The sequence below is a fragment of the Anser anser genome (genome assembly GCF_964211835.1).
Source record: "Anser anser genome assembly, chromosome: 1".
Taxonomy (NCBI): Eukaryota; Metazoa; Chordata; class Aves; order Anseriformes; family Anatidae; genus Anser; species Anser anser.
Window position 1 is genome coordinate 93028863 of NC_139720.1, and position 19290 is coordinate 93048152.

The 19290-nt window shown below is 40.4% G+C and overlaps 1 protein-coding gene across 6 annotated transcripts in view; it reads right to left on the reverse strand.

Annotated features, from left to right (window-relative positions):
• The window catches only part of ALCAM (activated leukocyte cell adhesion molecule), a 118194-nt gene that overhangs the window by 88347 nt on the left and 10557 nt on the right, over positions 1-19290 (reverse strand). Inside the window, exon 1 of one of the 6 annotated variants that reach the window (XM_083821345.1) lies at positions 17738-19185. The exons of the other annotated variants lie outside the window; for them this stretch is intronic. Coding sequence (XP_083677471.1) covers positions 17738-17852 — 115 coding nt within the window. The 5' untranslated portion in view covers positions 17853-19185. Of the gene's footprint in view, positions 1-17737; positions 19186-19290 lie in introns of those variants that run through there. 6 annotated transcript variants of the gene reach the window in all.

Genomic DNA, 19290 nt, shown 5'->3' on the forward strand with positions numbered 1-19290 from the left:
AAGAAATACTACACACATAAGCTGCTGCTGCCTGCTACAGCAGGAAAGTGGCTTTCATAACCAAGGAGGCTGATTTCAGCTGGATCAGCCATCGTGGTTGGCCTTCTATTTTATCATACCACCAATTTCCTTCTACTGGGGTGATACGAATGCAAAACCAAGATACTCTACTTGTTATCTTCCACGTACTTCAGTCAAATAGCAAATCCCAAAGCAATAAGCCTTACAACACCATGACTGTGTTAACTTTTTTTTTTTAATTATTTTTGTAAATCCAGAATAAGAAGTTATTTCCTTTGCACTCTATTACTAGAACAGCCACGGTCAGCTAACACTTAGCACAAAGAATATATGACAACTAGTATTTCACAGTTAGCTATAGACAGACAAACCTAAAGCTCACCTGAGCCTCATAACTCTCAAAAATGTCACAGCGCAAAGTCCAGCTGCCTGTCACTTCAGAGAATTATGCATATTCCCTATTTAAACCAATTAGGACTTTTTTCCCCTCCCTTTTTCATTTGATCATGGCATTTACACTAAATGTGAGGCTAGTAGCAAAAAATGACGCATGTTAAGAAGAGGAGAGCCATTAATCCTAATTTCGTAATTACAAGGGAGTAGACAACGGCTGCTTGGAATCAGCTCTTCATGTTGGTTCGTGGGTGCACAAAATGAGCAACCTTTCTTCCAGCTAAGTGAGAAATAGCAGGGCATTGCTTTGCTGGCATTCAGAGAAATGACTGCCTATTTTCAGCAACACCAAGTACAAAATAATTGGTGAATATACATAGTAGCAGAGGAAAAACATTCATGGTCATCCTGTTTACAAGATGATGGCTGGAAATCACTGTTCCTCCATACTCTTTTCATGCTGTCATTTTCTCAGCTATTTTCCTCCTCAATAGACGAGGTGCAGCCATTTCAGATACTTGCAACCCAACACTTCTGAAAAAAGGAGTAGGGGAAACCAGGCATCTTTCAGCCCAGCCTCCCTGCAGTGAATCACACAACCACTACCACTGTCTCGCATCGGTACTTTATTGCTCTGCTCCCCCAGGTCTAGCTATTCAGAGAAGGGAACTATTTTTTCCCCTAAAAAGGTGTGGGTGGGAAAAGCTGGATGTGTACACGAGGGAGGGAGGAGGAAGAAAAAAAGGCATGTCTGCTCACAGAAGTGTCACCGATACACTGGAAATATCAGGTCCCCCCACTCAGGTCAGAAGATAATAAATCAGAGCCCTCCAGGCTGCTTAGGTGTCTTCTCTTGGCCTGTAAAAAAGCTGCATGTCTGACCTTGAAATCAGCAGATTTGAAACCGATAAGAGAATATCCTATATAATTTTAACGGTTATAGCTTTAGCCACCACAGATTCAGTCAAGACTTTTCACGTGGTATTTTTCCACCTCTCGCATACATTTCTGATTTGCCTCTCCTCTCTCATTACATTACTTTTTCCATAGAGTTTACACTGCATAAAACATTCACGCATTAATTTTATGCCTTAATATAACTGATACTTTAAAATACAGAATATTAGTTTTAATGACAGAGCAATGAAATTACCTCTCACCTTTGAAATGCTGTAAAAACTGATTACACTTTTACCTTTAATATTCTTTTATGTTCTTTGTCTCAGAGAACTTCCCCATACCTTCTACTTCCAAAAATATATGAATTCGTGTTATTTTTTTCTCTGCTGCTCTATGAAAGAGTCTTCTTGGGCATCATAACATCAAGAACTGTGAGCTAAATTGTATCCTAAAGTGTCACATATTCATTCTGAGATCTAAGACATTACAGATGCTTAAGGAATAAACCTACCCTTTCCTCCTATCCAAAGCTAGCTGTATATTTAGAGTCCCTTCAGTCTGCTGTAGTAAGCATATCACAGAATCATCTAGGTTGGAAGGGACCTCCTCCAAGATCACCTAGTCCAGCCTCTGACCTAACACTAACAAGTCCTCCACTAAACCATATCACTCAGCTCTACATCTATACATCTTTTAAAGATATATTCTTTATATATTTATGTTCTTGCATGCATACAAACTAACAGAGAAAGTTTACTGATGACCAACAGAAGGGAAGGATAAAGGCTCAGTAACATCTAAACTCTGCAGTGCTATATGATAAAACATACGTAAGCAGATATGACTAATTCTTTAAAACAGAAGTCCAACATTCTCAGGTACCTTAGAAATACCCATCAAGTTTCCTATCCACATCTGTCATCATGCTATATTCATGGCATTTTCACAGATCAGATGTTTTTCTCCTCTCATAAAATGTTTTCTCCCCCCACAAAAAAACACTACATTTGTACCTATGCCGGAGAGTCTCTAATACTAGAAGAAGGATCTGATCTTCCAAAGTTAAGAATGCTTCAAGATTTATGGCATGAAGAAAACCCAGATCCACATCTGGTGTCAGTCACCACAGCTTTTATCAAAACAATGGCACCATACAACTCACATCCAAGTCAACAGCTATAATAGTCTCGTCACTATGTTCACTGTCAAACCAAATTTTGATGAGGACAAATACCAAGCTAACCACATAGTAAAGGAAGCATAACCACAAATGAGATATTATCAGTGGGTTTCTTGAAAGAGATGCCTTGAGACCATTATTCTTTATTTTTATTTCAGCTGTCATCAATACTCTTTGCAGTGTTCAGGTAATACCCCCAGTCTGAGCAGAGTACAGAGACCTTGTCATCAGAAAAAAACACAAGAACACCACTTGGGAAGACGTGGGGTTTCCTCAGGAGTGGAGTGACAGGAACAGCATGCAGGTTACAGAAACAAGGTCTCCAGGGCATCTCACCTGGAAGCACTGCAAAAGCAGACAAACATAGGCACGACGCATAACAGCACAGACACTATATGCTGACAGTTCAATGGGAACAGAAATAGGAACCTAAATTATAACTGGGAACCTGAAATAACATCACTGTACGATGACCTCATCTAAAGAGCTCAAGTTCTAGTCACGTATTTTCAAGAAGCCCTGATTTAACTGGAAGCCGTAAAAAGAACTACTACTACTTGCAGGAAGGGTGGGTCCATCGTATGAGAGAGGACACTATCCAGAAGACAGACCTGTTTAAGCAGAAGTTCAAATACCAGCACAAAGCTTTAACCTATTATCATTGCGCTCTGAGGATACCAAGCTTTTTGCCTTTCTGAAGGCTAGAAACAATGGCAGAAAACTCAAATGGTTTTAAAAAGGAGTAAATCAATTCATAAACGGAATTTATATGACTGTCTTGATAATAGGGGCCTGGACTTGGTGACACAAGATGCCCCTGACAGTCTTGACAGCACACCTCATTCTTGCTAATGCCACCATAAATCTTCCCAAAGGAAATTCTGTGTGGGCATAAAGCACCTGCTTAACCTTAACACACTGTGCCCTGTGGCCTGAAATTAGCAGCAGATGCTTGAACTGGAACCATAAGACTCCTCTGAGACTACTTCCATTTTCTAGTCTGCTGAATTTTTAAACAAATTCCCCTGTAAGGAACTTCTTGCTGCCTAGCCCCTTATATGTTCGATATAGATCTACCAACAATTAGTTTCTGTATCTTATTGTTCTTCCATATCTACACTGTTTTCTTGCTTAAAATATCTATCGATACCTTTTGAATTTGTTGGTCCCACAATAATGTGCTTTAGCCTCATGCTTCAAGCAGAGGCTTTAAAGGCCATCATTTAAAGGCCTCATTACAGATCTTCCACCTCAGCACTTCAGCATCCAGTACTGGGGACATGCCATCACATTCAGATGATGAGGTTTCATCTTTGGTAATGCTTACACTGGGCCTTCTCCTCCTCCTTTCCTGTTCTTCATTCTTTATCTTGAAGGGAGTTTCTGAAAGGAAAGTTATCTAAAGAAGTGACATTGTAGAAGTGTCATGCTGTTGCTTTTTAGCATTTCATAAACCAGTTTAACAGCAAGTGTTTATTCACCTGTTATCTTCCACCTGCAATTTGTTAGCGACAACGCTAGTGCTACCAAGTTCTTAAGTCTCTTCCCCAAAAAGTGGTATTACACTAACTTCCAAGCCACATGCATAATTTTATTCATCTTCTCCTACGTGTTCTGAAAATATATACAATTATTTCTTTTGCTCAACTGGAGTAAATCTATTTCTATTCTGTGGATTGGGGCTCGTTAGTGTATCATCCCTGGCTAACACATACATCTCATATACTGAATACTGCTGTTTCTCAAGACTACTAATGAGCAAAATACCAAACCTGTTACTCTCCAAGTCAGTACAAAGAAAATAACACTTGTGAAACAAAGTGCTAATTCCCAAGTGTGGAAGTTCCACATTTGAGATTGGTGGAGAAAATATAAACAAACACCACATTTTAAATACAAATCTAGATTTTGAGAAAAAAAGCCTAGAATTTGGGCTTATACAGATAAATAGTCTGTCTCTGGAGACTGCAGTAAGTATGTACCTGCATAACATTTTCTAATTGAGTATCCAATTCGAAGTTTCCACTTGTTCATTCAAATGCAAATTAAACCAACCACAGCACAAATGCCCAGTCTGAGACACAAATTCAATTATAACAAGACAGTTGCTGAATTCTTAATATGGACAATTTTCTATACTTACGTATTTACATTTTAATGTAGACAGAAAAAAACTGGCAAGAGGCACATGCAAATTAGACTTCATGGTCCTTGATGTATATGATAAATTAAAATAGGCAACAAAAAGAGCGGGGAAAGAGGAGCTCTGGGATTTTGTTTTACGCAAATGTTTTTAATAACTTCTTTGAGAGACAGGCATGACCATTTTTGCCACTTTCCGTGAAGAGTTCTTCTCCAAGTGAAAGAACTGCAAGCCCAGCTGTCAGCACAGAACGATGACCTGGGACTGGTATTCACCATATGCCTACAGGTCATTGAAAGGAGAGAAGAGATCCTTAATCTGCACTACAGCAGCTTTTATTCTACTTTCAGATTACTTCATCTTCTTGGCTTTTGGAAACATCTTTGAAGTTTCAAATAATTAAGAGCTGAAGGTCTTCAAGCGATCGCTTCCTCAGACAGCCAGGTCACAAAAGACTTTCAAAGGCTTGTTCCCTGCACAGAACTGAGCAGCTTCAGCAGCAGCTCGACACACTAAGCCACCTCCAAGCAGCTCAATGCCATGCACGAGGGCCCCAAACACACAGAACAGCCACCCATACCTCCATTTCTGGCAGATGCCCACAGCACAACAGGGAGCAGATTCTTCCTTCAGGTTGTGTGGCTAGTCCCCAGAGAGTCCCACACCTCTTCCTCCTCTTCAACAGGCGGAGGCATCGACACAGCTGATCTGTTAGAAGCCCACTCCAGCGATAAGCAGCAGAGCCTTCACAACACGTATCTTGTGCTTTGACAACAACAAGCCATGCTAACGCAGCAATTTAAATAACCCGTGTCAGAAAATAGGACTATTTTTCCATGTCACATGCTCACAGGTCCAAAATTTTCGTCAGGTTCCCAAGGACGCTTAATTCTTCCTGAAATTCAGCAGCTAGAAATGCTATGCTCTTGTTTTGGAAGCAGAAAGATGTTGTATCAATTTGTTTCAGACAGGACATCAAAATTAAAAGCAAAATACACACACCTCTTCCTTTCACACACACACCCCTTACTTCTCTCACTGAAAAAATAACACACTCTGTGTCCTAAGAAATTTCATTGACATAAGTACCAGTTTCACAAATGTACTTTATTTCTAAGATATATTCTCCCACTCTCTTGGTATTTGAACCCAAAAATAAATAAAAAAAATAAAAATCCAAATCTTCACAGTATTTCTTAGATTATGGAGCTATGGAAAAAAATGCAAATTATCATAGTATCTCCTCACACCTTCATAGCATTAAAAAACAGCAGAAAGACTTGAGGTGCTGTGATACGTAATGCAAAGCAAGAGACTGAAAGTGATTAACTGCAGCTTGTGGCATCTTAACTTCTGTTTGGGTGCTTTCTGGTGAGTTAAAATGTGACTAAACTAAGCATAACACTTGAAATCATGCAATTATTTGTGTACTTTATTTTGAGACCTCTTGTACTTAGCTTTAATTTTTCTTCTAATAATATTTAGTGTAAAGGGCAAACATCAAAAGAGAACATGCTAATACAACACCGAGGAATATCCAACATACCGATGTAAGGGGCACTGTAGTACCTTGAGGACTAGCCCAGTAAAAACTTCTGACGGGCAAAACTAAAACAATATTTGCTTATGAGAACAAGAGCAGAGCAAAGTATAGTGATAAGCCTTGCACAAAAACACCAGGCTTTTGTAGTCACCAACACTTCTTTTTCTTATATGTATTAGAGCAGGCTGTTCAGCTCTAAGCACTCAAAGAAACTCAAAAAGAACTTTCATGCCATGCCAGAGGCAATTGCATTAATTCATAATTTAAAGTCATTTTCTGTGTATATACAATATACTAGTATAGAACTTCAGTACTTTAATGTTTCATTTTAATGAAGAAATTACAGATGCAACACACAAAGCAGACATCAGGCCACAATGATGTCAGTGGCAGAGTTATAACCTTGTAACATGACAGAATTAGTTCTCCAGCATTAGAAATTCTCAGGGACTTCCCTGCTTATTTAGCATGCTTAAAAATAATAGTAATACTGATATTGCAAAGAACTCCCAGTATTTCTAAAGGTGAAACTTAACTGGTGTGTTTATATGAGTCACCCACTACAAATATACAAATTACTACAAAAATTAAATAATTTGTAAGATCAACCAAAGGAACTAAGTTCCAGCAACAGCTCATCTTCAACTTAAATAAATATATTAAAAAAAAAAAAAGGAAAACCTCCACAGGCAAGCTACTTTAAGTGGACAGAAACCACACAACACTCTACTTCCACTATGGACACCAATGCTTAAAATAAACAATTCCTGTGATTTAACATTAAAATAGTTTTGAAAGAACAATATATTACATGAGGAAACTACTATTCTTTTTCACTTTCTGAAGTTTTGTAAAAAATACCAAAGGGACATACGAGGCTTTAGTCTTGGTCAAAAAAAACTCTGGAAAAAAAATATCCTGTTTTGCTGCTTAATTGGAAGAGCTGCTTAAAGTGACCTTCTAAGTGATGAGGCATAATTAGAATGCCCCACTTTCACAGCATGTAAATGAATTAAAGCAAGAGAAGGTACTGGACAGCTTCCTCAGTGCTTAAGGCACCCGAAGGTGTTTTTGAACACCGGTTGTGAAGGGACACGTAGTCCATCTTGGAAGAATCTTCCTAAGAGGGCAATTCAAGCACACACAATTAGCTGGAAACTGTACATCTCGAGAGCAGCTTGACGTGCCTCTTCATTACCTCGCCTGATGAGGCGAGGCTGTGAGAGAGCCATGGTGAACGAGGGGAATAAGACAGCCAGAATGTCAGGGACTGGGAAGGGAGGAGAGGAAGAGTAAAATTTACCCAGCACCAGATGTCTCAAACCACAGAAAAGGGCAACAAGTTTGAAACGTGGGTATGCTCTAAGGCCAAGCATCTCCAAAGCAGCAGGTCCAACTATGCCAAAAGGTCTCTCCTTAGGAGGAAAAAAGGATGTCATAAGACAGACTATGTTGGTGCAGAAACCACTGCTATGCCAGTGGTATGCCTTGCTCATCGTCAATTTCCAGTTCAAAAATACCGTCCAACTTGTATTTTCAATATAAAAATGCAGATAGTAAACTAAGAAGCATCAGCCACACTATATGAAAATACAGTGATCAGGAGTCCACTCACACTACTGTTTCTCCTTTCCTTAAAGTGTTTCTACCGTACAGAAACAGACACAAACTAGTTTCATTAATATGGCATAGCACACCTGCCTCAAAGGCTGTGGAAGTACTAGATGAAGAACACAGTAAAAGAGGTCAGCTTTTTTTTTTGTATACGTTTTACTATTTGCATGCAAAAAGGCAGCTCAAACATTCTTATCCCACATAAAACTACCCCTTGCACAACAGCAGTGAAATCAATGAACTTCCGTAATCGCTCTGCATCCTTCTCCAGACATTTACGTACATTATTCTCAGAAGTGGAAAAAAATAGATTAAACATCATCTCCACCAGTCATTTTCTTGTGATAGATCCTTATTAAATATATACAGGTAGCTGACACTACTTACATACTGAAAAAATCAAGAAGGAAGCATCCACAACGTGCTTTTAATTTGATACCATGATACCTTAAAAAGAGTTAAAGGTGCAACACCTAACACTCTAAGGCAACATCTACACTATTTACTCAGAAATTAGAAGTTACTGAAGGAGTTATTCCAGAGAGGCCTATTCAAAATGTGGCATTTAAGAGACCTTTGTGAAGCACCACTGGATGGCTGGAAAAGAATTTAGGCTTATCTTTCTTCGGTTCGTGCAATCCTTTACAAGTATAAAGAAGGAAATAATCTTCCAGCTCTCTTTGAGCCGACAGAGAAGTATGAAAGCATTTTGATACTGTGCCTTACTGCTTTTGTCAGATTGCCAGCAACTACAAAATCCCAACAGCTGTAGGAGAAGGACCACGGCTACTCTAGAAAGAAGCCACCCGCGTCTGCAGACGAAGGCTAAGCTATCAAGCTCTGGTTCCCAGGAACGCTCTCCAGACAAGGGACAGACTGCTGCGCCTGCCTGGGAGGTATGGACTAAGATCCTTCCATGTCCTCTCACGTCATGATGAGATTACCATGTGGGATTTTCCAGCCCTTATTCAATAAGCAGCAGCGCGGAACTGGCCACCTTGTCTAAGGAAGATTATTAAACTGCTTCAAAGAGGTCCCACCTGCAATACCATCCTAGGGCTGTGCCTGCTGTAGCCTGGCTGTCTACCGCAGAGTCCTTTGTCTGGTCTTAAAAAACTGTTGTTCATAGCTCAATTGTCCAAGCCATTGTACCTGAATGGCACCAGCCAACAGAAATGACAATTCCTTAAGGAGGAAGCATGGTTATACCAGCCGGAAAGCTGCAGGAGGAGGGGAGAGGCACAGCCCTCCCCCCAAACCCTCCAATGCCTAAAGCCAAGCACGGACAAGTATGTGGCGAGGCACATCACATCCAGTCCCAGGCAGAGACTGCGAGCGCAACTGTATCAAATCCTCCCTCCTCCCCAGCAAAGACAATTTGATCACAGCTTGAAATGGTATTAGGTGTAACACCAGCAAAACCTATTTGCCAGTGCATTCACACCAAATGCTGCTGCTGGTAGAGACCTTTGGTTTAAGCATGTAGGTTTTCCCATCTGTCAGTCTGACTTCGCTACGCTATGGAAACATTAAAGGACAAACTAGGCAAATGGATCAAAGTTCGGCAATAACAACACAGAGATTAGAGGATAAAATTCTACGGTGTCAGTTATTACTATTTTATCTTCCTCTTCCAACTTGCCTTTCTGCAATGACATCAAAGCTACTTCAGCATGACTCAGTAAGTGACCTTACTGGGAATGAAATTTTAAAGATTAAAATATATAAATACAACTGAAATGCAGTTGTTATAACACATGGGGGCTTTTAAGCACAGATTTCCTTCCCCACCAGAATTATTTTTCTTCCAATTGAATTTTCTTTCTTTACATTCATTCCAAATTCATTGAAATGGTAATGGTCTAGAAATTATTTTGAGTCAAATTATAATGATAAGACCATAACCACATTTTTTGTGCCAACTAGTTTTTTTTTTTTTTTTTAATTTTGAGAAAGGTAGGTATACTTATGTCTTTTTCATAACCTGTGGAAAAATAAAAATGTGAGAAAAAACAAGAACAAATATCAAAAACACCCTTTACTGCATGTTAGAACATTAATGTCAAAATAAATCGAATTCTTGGAAATATATGTTAGCAACCCATATCTTTTTTGTTTCTTTGTAATTGAATCATCCTCTTAAGGCATACAAGCACCCCCCTCCCTGTACAGTTTAGTTGGCCATTCAGTTGTTTGTTAAAAAAAATCCTGACTCTCCCCACACAGAGTATCCTATAACCCACAAGAAGGGCTACAAAAGAAGGCATCTGCAGAAGTACACATTAATCTGCAGGCACCGGTTTATGAAATCCTCTAGTATCACTTGCTTTCCTTGCATCTTCATTTGCACGGCTTTTGAGGAATAAGGCGAAATAGCATTTGCACGTAGTAACACTATAGGCAGTTTAAAACACATTCAGCCAGCATGTCTCCCACCCAACCCACATTAAAGGTTTTTTAAAAAATCCCTGCATTTCCTTAGCGTGACAAAAAAAAAAAACGGAGATGGCATAGTATTTGGATCATCATCTATGTTGTATTACTCTTCTACTTTGTATTCTGAAAAAAAAAAATGAATTGCCAACAAAATGCTTTATGTCATTGATTTTTAAATTAAAAAATACTTTCATAACTGATCATCAGGAGAAACTCGTAACGAAAAATGAGCTTTAATAATATTCACTACACACTGAATCATAAGGGTTTATTGGTAATAAAACACTTGATTACAGACTCAATTATTGATGGAGATAAATGAAGTACGGTTATATCATTTTTATAAGCTGTGCAAATGTAAACTAGAAAGCAAGGAACCATTCCTGATTTTTATGCCTAGTGCTACTAAGAGTTTTTAAAAAAGAATTCTATCTACTACAGCCCTTGTTCCCTCCATTTTGCCTTTCCCTCAACTTTCCCATCTCCATCCATTTTGTCCCTTCACCTTGCTACTTCCACTGTCCTTCACAGGTTCCTTCCCTTTCTTCCAAGGGAGACAAGCATCCTGGGTACCTCAACCTGTCTCTTCCCTGGTGCCACCACCCCAGATGACAGGAGCAGCTTCCACCTCATTCTCTGCCTGCCCAGCGGGTTACTCATCTGCCAGCCCACCCTGCAGCAGCCCTACTTCAGCTACAGCACCTGCTGGTGGAGCAACCACACCAGTCAGGGAGGAGGAGGAAGAAGATATGCTGAACCTCAACCTCCTCTTGTCCCTACATACGGGCACAGACAACTATGGTGTCTTCCTCCTGCTCATGGAGGACATTGAGAAAATCTGAGAAGTCTCTAACCAGTACAGCAAGAGAACTAGGAGGAAGCTGCACAAAAGAATTCCCAGTGCAGCACCATGGGACAGCAGCTGCTCTAATCATGCCAAAGAGCTCTGCTCATTCAAGCATCCTCACACAGCCCCAAGCAGCACTTAGCACCCCAGAAAACCACTGGCAGCAGAAACTCTCCCGACCCTGCATTCCCCTGCTCAGCAAAGAGTTTGTTAAACCAGCTGTGTGATCTGGATTCCCTGCCGGAATTTGTGCGGACAGTCAGGGCAACTTGAGAAGACTGACATGATCTTGGAGAACAGAGGAAAAATAGCCTGACTAAAAATAGATAATGAAACTTGAATGAGAATCAAGCCAGGTTGCTATTCTTAGTATTGCTTCCAGTTAAATAAAGATTTCTGGTTAAACAAAGATATCAAGCGTACCTAGAAAATGCTTTAATTTTCCCTGCTGTTGCAATCTGCAGCAGGCAGACTAGTTTCCCAGTGAGGACCTGCAAAGCAACAGCAACAACAAACAACGTTTTGCAAGCTTAGAATGACTGATCACCACCACAGAGACTAAAATAAAAGTTATCCATCGGTTTAAAAATAGAGTAACAGTCAGAAAACTTTAATTTAGTCAGTTACAAAAAAAAAAAGATCAGATAGAGACAGAAAAGGCAATTAATGAGAGCCTGACAAGTGCCGATGAAAGGGTCTTTGAAAAACAGGAGGCTAAAAATGCACTGTGATTCAGGAACTGGTCTTTAAAAGCTAGCCTTGAACAAGAAATAACAAAAATATTTGTGTAAATAACTCTGAATTAACATAAAGCATTTTTTTTCTTGATTAGAAGGAAAGGGAAAAACAAGTAAAAACCTCAGATAAAGAAGGTAGTTTCAGTACAGCTTAAAATACTCATGGAGAAATAAATAAAAGTAAAAATTGGAAAAAAAAAAGAGGTGCAAGACCACCAATTGCAAGAATTCATTTTACCATAAACAAGATAGCTGAGAAATAAAAGCAATTAAATATCCCATGAGTAAATTACACCTGCACTTGTGGCTAAAGGGGCAACTTGATCCAGTAACTTCTGATAGCTGCAGTCTCCAATATTTCAGAGCTTTAAAGAACTGAGAAATATTTTGTGTCTAAGGACTTTTTAAAAAATAACTCGACGAAAGAAGTGATGCAGAGGTACGTAGCTGAGAGAACATGCTGCAATACAGCCAAAAAGCAACTGAAGTAAACCCTGCAGAAATACAATCAGAAATGACAGTCAATAAAGCAAGCAACTACACTATGACACATGAACAAAAATAAAGGAGCATTTGATAAGAAGACACTTCAAGAACAGGAACATGAGAGCTTGTGTACGGACAGTGAATGCTGTCTTAAATGGGCTAGTAGGACTGGAAGATTGATAATTTTCTGACACAATGCATTCATAGCCTGTCACCACGAACAAGCAACTTCTGCACAAAATTTCAACTCCTTAGTGAAAAAAATGTAGGAAAACAGAAATAATAAGAGAAAAAGAGTTATCCTTAGTTGCTATCTTCCCTATCAGGAAATTCTGACCACTTGTGCATAAACTAGTCAAGCAGGGATTCATCAGTGCAAGCCTTCTTAAAGTTTTGCTCTTCGTGTTAAAAAGAAAAAAAAAAAGCCAGCAGTAATCTATCTTTACAAGCAAAAATGAGAAAGAGAGTAGCTCATGAGAAAGTATATGCCATCATCTTTGCCCTGGGACATCTGCCTAAAACACAGTTTATAAATATATGGAAATAACATACTGCCATTTACTGAAAATTATTACAGCTCACAACCTTTGCTAACTAGGTCGTCCCTGGCTGGGTAATTGATAAGCAAAATGGTAACCACAGTTTCATTTTTCTAGCTTCTGATAAGCAGTAGCTATATAATTAATTTGCAATACGCATACGATTGCACTGATATGAAAGCCTGTATATGAAACATGGATATTTCATCTAAAGTTTCATCTCTTCCACTGCCTGCTTTCCCTGTAAGAACAAAGATTGAACCAAAAATCACCACAAAAAAAAAATTTGGTTTCACTACTGCAGTGCATTTGGTGTTGATATTGGGTATATTACCCACCTCAAACGAGATACAAGATTATATGACTTTACTCACATGAGTGTTCTGGGAATAGCCCTACTTTTACAGACAGCGCTTGGTAACTAAACTAATCAGATTGCTCTGGCATCAAATATACTTGGATATTTCTGCACTCATGAAAGGATTTAAAGTGTTCTAAAGGAAATGGAAACACATGAGAGGGCTTTTAAAAAGAGTGTGTATAAAGTCAGAAAAATATTATTTAAAAGATTTTTTTTTTAATTCAAAGAATTGTTTAAAGTTTTCTTCATCTACCTCTGGAATTCACATCCACAATATTGCTTGAAGTAGAGAACCTGCACTTCTGAACTCCTTTTCAACAACTGTGAGAAAGCAAGCTATGTGGTCTCCAATCTGTTACAGCCATCAGAGGAATAAAGTAGCTGAACCATAAATTAACTAGTTTTAATGCCAGGTAAACTAAAGAACAGTCTTTACTGCAATAGTTGAGAAAATAACACTTTACATTTCTTAAATGAAAAATGAAGGGGATGAGGGGGAGCTGTTAGAGTGTCCAAAGGAGGGCTACAAAGATTGTGAAAGGTCAGGAAGGCAAGTCATGAGGAGCAGGTGAGGCCCCTTGGTTTGTTCAGCCCAGAGCAGAGGAGGCTGAAGGGAGGCCTCATGGCGGCCTGCAGCTCCCTCACGAGGGGAGCGGAGGGGCAGGCGCTGAGCTCTGCTCTCTGGGGACAGCGACAGGACCCGAGGGGACTGCATGGAGCTGGGACAGGGGAGGGTCAGGCTGGGTGTTAGGGAAAGGGTCTGCACCCAGAGGGTGGTCGGGCACTGGGACAGGCTCCCCAGGGCAGTGGTCATGACAGCAAGACTGTCAGAGTTTAAGAAGCGTTTTGGACTATGGTCTCAGACGTAAGGTCTGATTTTTTGTGTGGTCCATTGGGGACCCAGGAGTTGGACTCGATGGTCCTTGTGAGTCCCTACCAACTTGGGATATTCTGTAATTCTATACTATCCCCTCCTCCCTTCCCCAAACTCTGCTAGACGTATTCCCCACCACCACCACCCATCCCTAAATAAACAGTTTTCAATGGGAAACACAAAAAGCAAAGAACATCACTAGCTTAAATCAACAGCCACTTGTCTAAGCTAAAACATGAACCCAAAAGTCACAAATCTGTACAAACAGGTACAAGACCAAAATCATTTTGTAGGCAAGGCACTACGTGAGATGCGAAAGTCACTTCAGGAAGACTATAATCTTATTTTAACTGTTGAAATCAAAAGTAACCACAAGTAACTTCTCCCTGGTGCAAGAATGGAAACAAAAGGAACTACCCCATAAGGCTTTTCTGAGAGGGAACCTGGGAGTTCTCTCAGGAGAGTTCGGCCTTTCTCTCAGGAGGCGCACAAAAAAAACACTCCAACTCTTTTTTCACCCCTCCTCTCTCCTTCCCATTTATTCTCTTAATAAAATGTCTCCCTTCTCTCCTTGTTTCAACTTCTGGTCTCAATTTTCTCCTTCTGCTTACGGGTAAATAAAGCTGCAACTCCTTTGACACCTTGCCTCTGGTAAGCATTAGCAACGGACTCCACCCATTCTGTTTTCTCCTTTAGCACCTGCAAAAGGACCACAGCCTCTGACACATAGTTTGGTAGTCAAATTCTGATTAATTAGCTGTATCAGAATAGTCTGCTAATATAAACACAGCTCCTATCAGCATGTGCACTACTGCCAGCATATCAAACAGTTCTCCCTCCCTCCTCTTCACCCCTGCTTTGCTTTTAGTAGTGAGGCCTGCTAGAGTAAGTGCATCCACACTAGTGCTTGGGTTAGCTCATTATATTCATGATCAATGTCACCCTTTATCTGATGGTGTCCTCTCCAGATCTTCACAAAAAGCAAAGTCTGTGTTTAATGACCCACAGGGAGAAAACAAGAGCATCCTTCTTTCCTTCCCATAGCCTCCTGCCGGCCTAGAGCACAAGGCTCTCCACACGTGTGCACACAGATGAGACGAAGCAAAGGGACTTGGAATCCTCACCACGTTCACTTCTGATAGTCTGACTTCCCTTGCAATTTACAGCTAATCACCTGTCCCCATGCCTCAATTATTCCTAGTCTGGAAAATTCTGCAATTAAACAACTTTGAGGTGATGTCTGAGATGACAGATAAGCCTGTGATTAAAAGATTCATGTTGTCGTGATACTATAGGCATGGTTAGGGCAAGCCAAAAAGCAGTTCTGAATGGTGTTAAATGAATTTCTTCTCATTCTTGCTTTACCCTGAGCACAAAGTTCAAGTAGAAGGCACCACGCCAGAGCTAGGCACAGTGCCTTCTGGTTTCAAAAACTCAGGCAAATCAATCTTCCAGTGACATACATGTCTGCTGCTAAGAGAAAAGGGCACTTACTGGTGTTAAGTAAGTTCTCTTTTCTCCCAGTAAGCTTTCTTGCTTTCTATCACAAGGCTATGCACTGTGACCCAAGATCTTACAGTTTTCCATTAAAATCATTTAAAAATATCTCGACATCAGCATCCTGAAGCTAGTCACGGCAATCCTTCCTTTACTTAGGTTTTGCAGTCTTCCAGTCTGCTAAAAATGTATTTTCAGAAGGAGTTAGAACAACTTAGATGGTCATTATTCACAATAATCTAAAATATTCTTCACTGAAGGTTAATATTGAAAAATACATGTTCAAATTAGAACTATTTGGAGAGTTTATTTTAAATAGAAATTACAATATCTCTTTGAAAAGTGGGGCACAAACAACACACAAATGGGACCATAACTGAATTAATCTACACTGCAAAACAAACAAGTTATCATCACAGGACTTGATAGCCATGCATTTAAATATATCCTAATCTCAAAACTAATAAGAAGGCATAACTATAAAATGGATCTCTCACATTAAGTCTCATAAAAGACTCAAAACTGCAAATCTGTTCTAAAGGATTTCCTCACATTTTAATTAACAGTCATAAAAAAAATTGTGATGAGATAATCTCAGTTTATATAGAAGCATTTTCTCCATTTAAAATTATACTCAAGAAATCTTAGTAAGCTGCATATTCCCTGCTGACAGGCATAAAAAAAATCCTCTCTCATATATTATATTTTACACATGGAAAAACCATGTGTGTGCAATTTGAACACAGAGGCTTAAAAAGTCAGCAGAAGAGGTGAATTACCACTTGCATCATACTTTGGAAGACTGAACCTAAGCAAAATGAGAGCCCCCGCCTAAATTGTTTCCTCTGAGTTGTGCTAGCCAGACATCTTCAGCAAGGAGCAGAAACACACTAAACTCACAGACATCCAGGATCATAGCAGACTTCAAGCCACCAGTTACTGCTTATTGTGTCTTTGTGGGTCCTCTCTGCAAGGACCACGCTGCCTCTAGTCTAAAAATTTATTCTTTAAGAACATAATTACTTGAATAATTTCAAATCTGGATGTTCAAATATGTGCTGGATCATGGCCCGAGATTATCGAGTCAGCCTAATTTCAAGATTTTGCAACTTAACGCAGTTTCAATCATAGACATACAACATCAACTTAAAAGACAAGCAAGCAGTCTGAAGCTTCCCAATTCAGTCACATGCCAAGGCTCAGACTAGAAAAATAGCTGGCCACTGCAATTTCATTAGCAAGGAGTCATACAGCTATATTTATTACAGTCTTCATATTAAACAACTAGTATTTCTTTGGAATTTGAATTAATTTATTGTAAGATTAAAGGCTTATTTGCTCAGGATCTTCTCATCTAAGGAACATCTTAAATGATCACAGCATAAGGTGTGTCTTACTCTAGAGAGAATCCGAAAGCTCACTAAGGACAGAGTAAGACATTTAGGTCAAATAACGATTACACTTAGCATATGACATACTTTCCAGGCACTTTACTTCATACACAAAACAACTTGCAAAGACTTGATGAAAGTATTAAGGCTTTCCCCCACACCCAAAAAAAGTCTCTCAACACAAGCAGCATTTAGGTTATCTGAGGTGACCCAGGAGCAGAAGAGGGAGGGCTCCTCAGGAAGGACATGTTGGCCCTGACAGTGAGCAGCCTACGTACAGCCCACGTAGGTGCCATGTGGGAACACTTTAGCCTCTTCTCCAGCTACTTCTCCACTTCAGCCTGAAGAAGTCATGGTGGGGAAATGGGCATCTTGGCGAGGCTGGAAACAGCACTGTGCTGTATGACTAACGGGAGCGTGGACATGTTGCTGAGGGTGGTGGTGTGGCAGCACACAGTCTCGATGAAGGATGATGCCAATTACAGCAGATAGAAGGAAGGGGAGGAGGCAGAGTACATGCCAAACCAAAGACAGAATGCAGTGATATGGAGAAAGAAAAGCAGAAACCACTTGTCATGAAAGCTGTTTTTCCCCTTCTTTGTGTGGTCCCTGCTACTGTCTTCTGCTCCACTCCCTTAAAACACTCGTTCAGAAGATCCACCTTAACCCCAAGAACTTTCCAGAAAGCTTCCACAGAAAGCTTGCTTCTCTCCCTCCACAACTCACTTCCCTTGCCAGCAAAACCTCAAGCAGTGCTGCTGTGCAGAAGACTTACCTTCAAATTTCCGACCCAACAGGCCTGTGGGCCACACACTGCCATGAGGCAGCCTGCGCTTGCTCTGCACTGACGAAGCTGGGGCTCTCGGCTTCCCCCAGCCACTGCCCGCCATCTTCTCGGCAGGAGTGGATTTGACAAGGGAGAGCCAAAAGCGTGGTTTCCCTCAGGTTAAGCTGGCTGCTCTCCAGAAATTCAGATGTGCAAGTCTCTGACAAAAATGCATGAGGTGCAGCTCCTTCTGGTCACCAAAACAGCAGACGATTTGATCTCGTTACTGCCTTTCCTGGCAGCGTCCTTTCACAGGGCTTGTCAAAAGAAGTTTCATCCCTCTTGGTCGCCACTGAAAGGCCCCATTCCGTGGTTTCTTCCTGCAGGCCTGATGGGTACACCGAATTTGTCACATGGAAGTAAGCAATTTGTCTTCCACCTGTGCACGCCGCTCCCTGTGGAGATGGTGACTCACATCTTTGGTCTGGCCTGCAGTTACTGACATCAAGCTTCTCTTTCCGCTATAACTCATCTGTGATCCAGACAGGAGCACTTGCGTACAGAGTAGTGGGAGAAAACTGAACTTTTAAATTCAAAACAAAACAGAAAGAGTACAGCTTCCTTTTCACATTAATACATCTCAACGATTCAAAGAACCGTTCTTGCAGTACTTCAGCTTTCCTTAATTGTTATAAGTTCTAAAGCCTCTGCTCCCCAAAACTAAAATCAGAGAGATGTACTAGGCAACAAGTGAAGTTTAGCAAACAAAATATGCTAGCAAAAAGACATTTTCTATTTCTCAGCCTGAAATGCTCCCAAATACCTTTTGATGTTCAAGTGCAGCTTATAAATCAAAAAAGCCTCTCTCAGGTAATTTTGTTTTCTTTAAACCACTGTTCTCAACACTTCTTAAGCATCATGCTGAAAAGATTGAAATCGTATGGTAAGAATTTCAGTATTCCTTTTTTGTAATCTTTTTTCTTTTTCTACAAACTTGGAAAGAAGTTCAGATTCCCCTCAATATAAAACAGCAGAAAAGCAAACAGCTTCTTCCAGTGTGAATCAGCATGCTGGCTCGCTTCACACACTTCTAAAGCATCCACACACACATGCCATCAGCAGAAGAGATTGCAGCTGGCAATACACAGACAGTCACCAGTGCTCAGCCCAGCCCTTTCCTGCTGCAGAGCAGAAATCCCTTTCTGGAGGACATGCTGCTCCTGCTCCCAGTCCTGATGGGCGCATATGATTTTCAGGTGCTCATCACACCACAGCTCCCTCCTGCCCAGCCTCTAGTGCAGTTTGGCTAGTCTGAGACAGGAGAGCTCTTTAACATGCTATGTCTGCAAATGCAATTCGTGCAAGGCTAAGCACCATGGACTCAAACAATGGCAACAGCCATTATCAAGGATGTATGTCTGCTGCAGAAGCAGCACATAAAAAAAACAAAACCCTTCTGGCCTTCCATTTATGGCTTTACTGAGGAGCCAAAGGCCACCAAGGGCTCACAATGTTTGAAATTGCCACAAGAAACAAAAAACTCAATCATTTTTTCTACCACT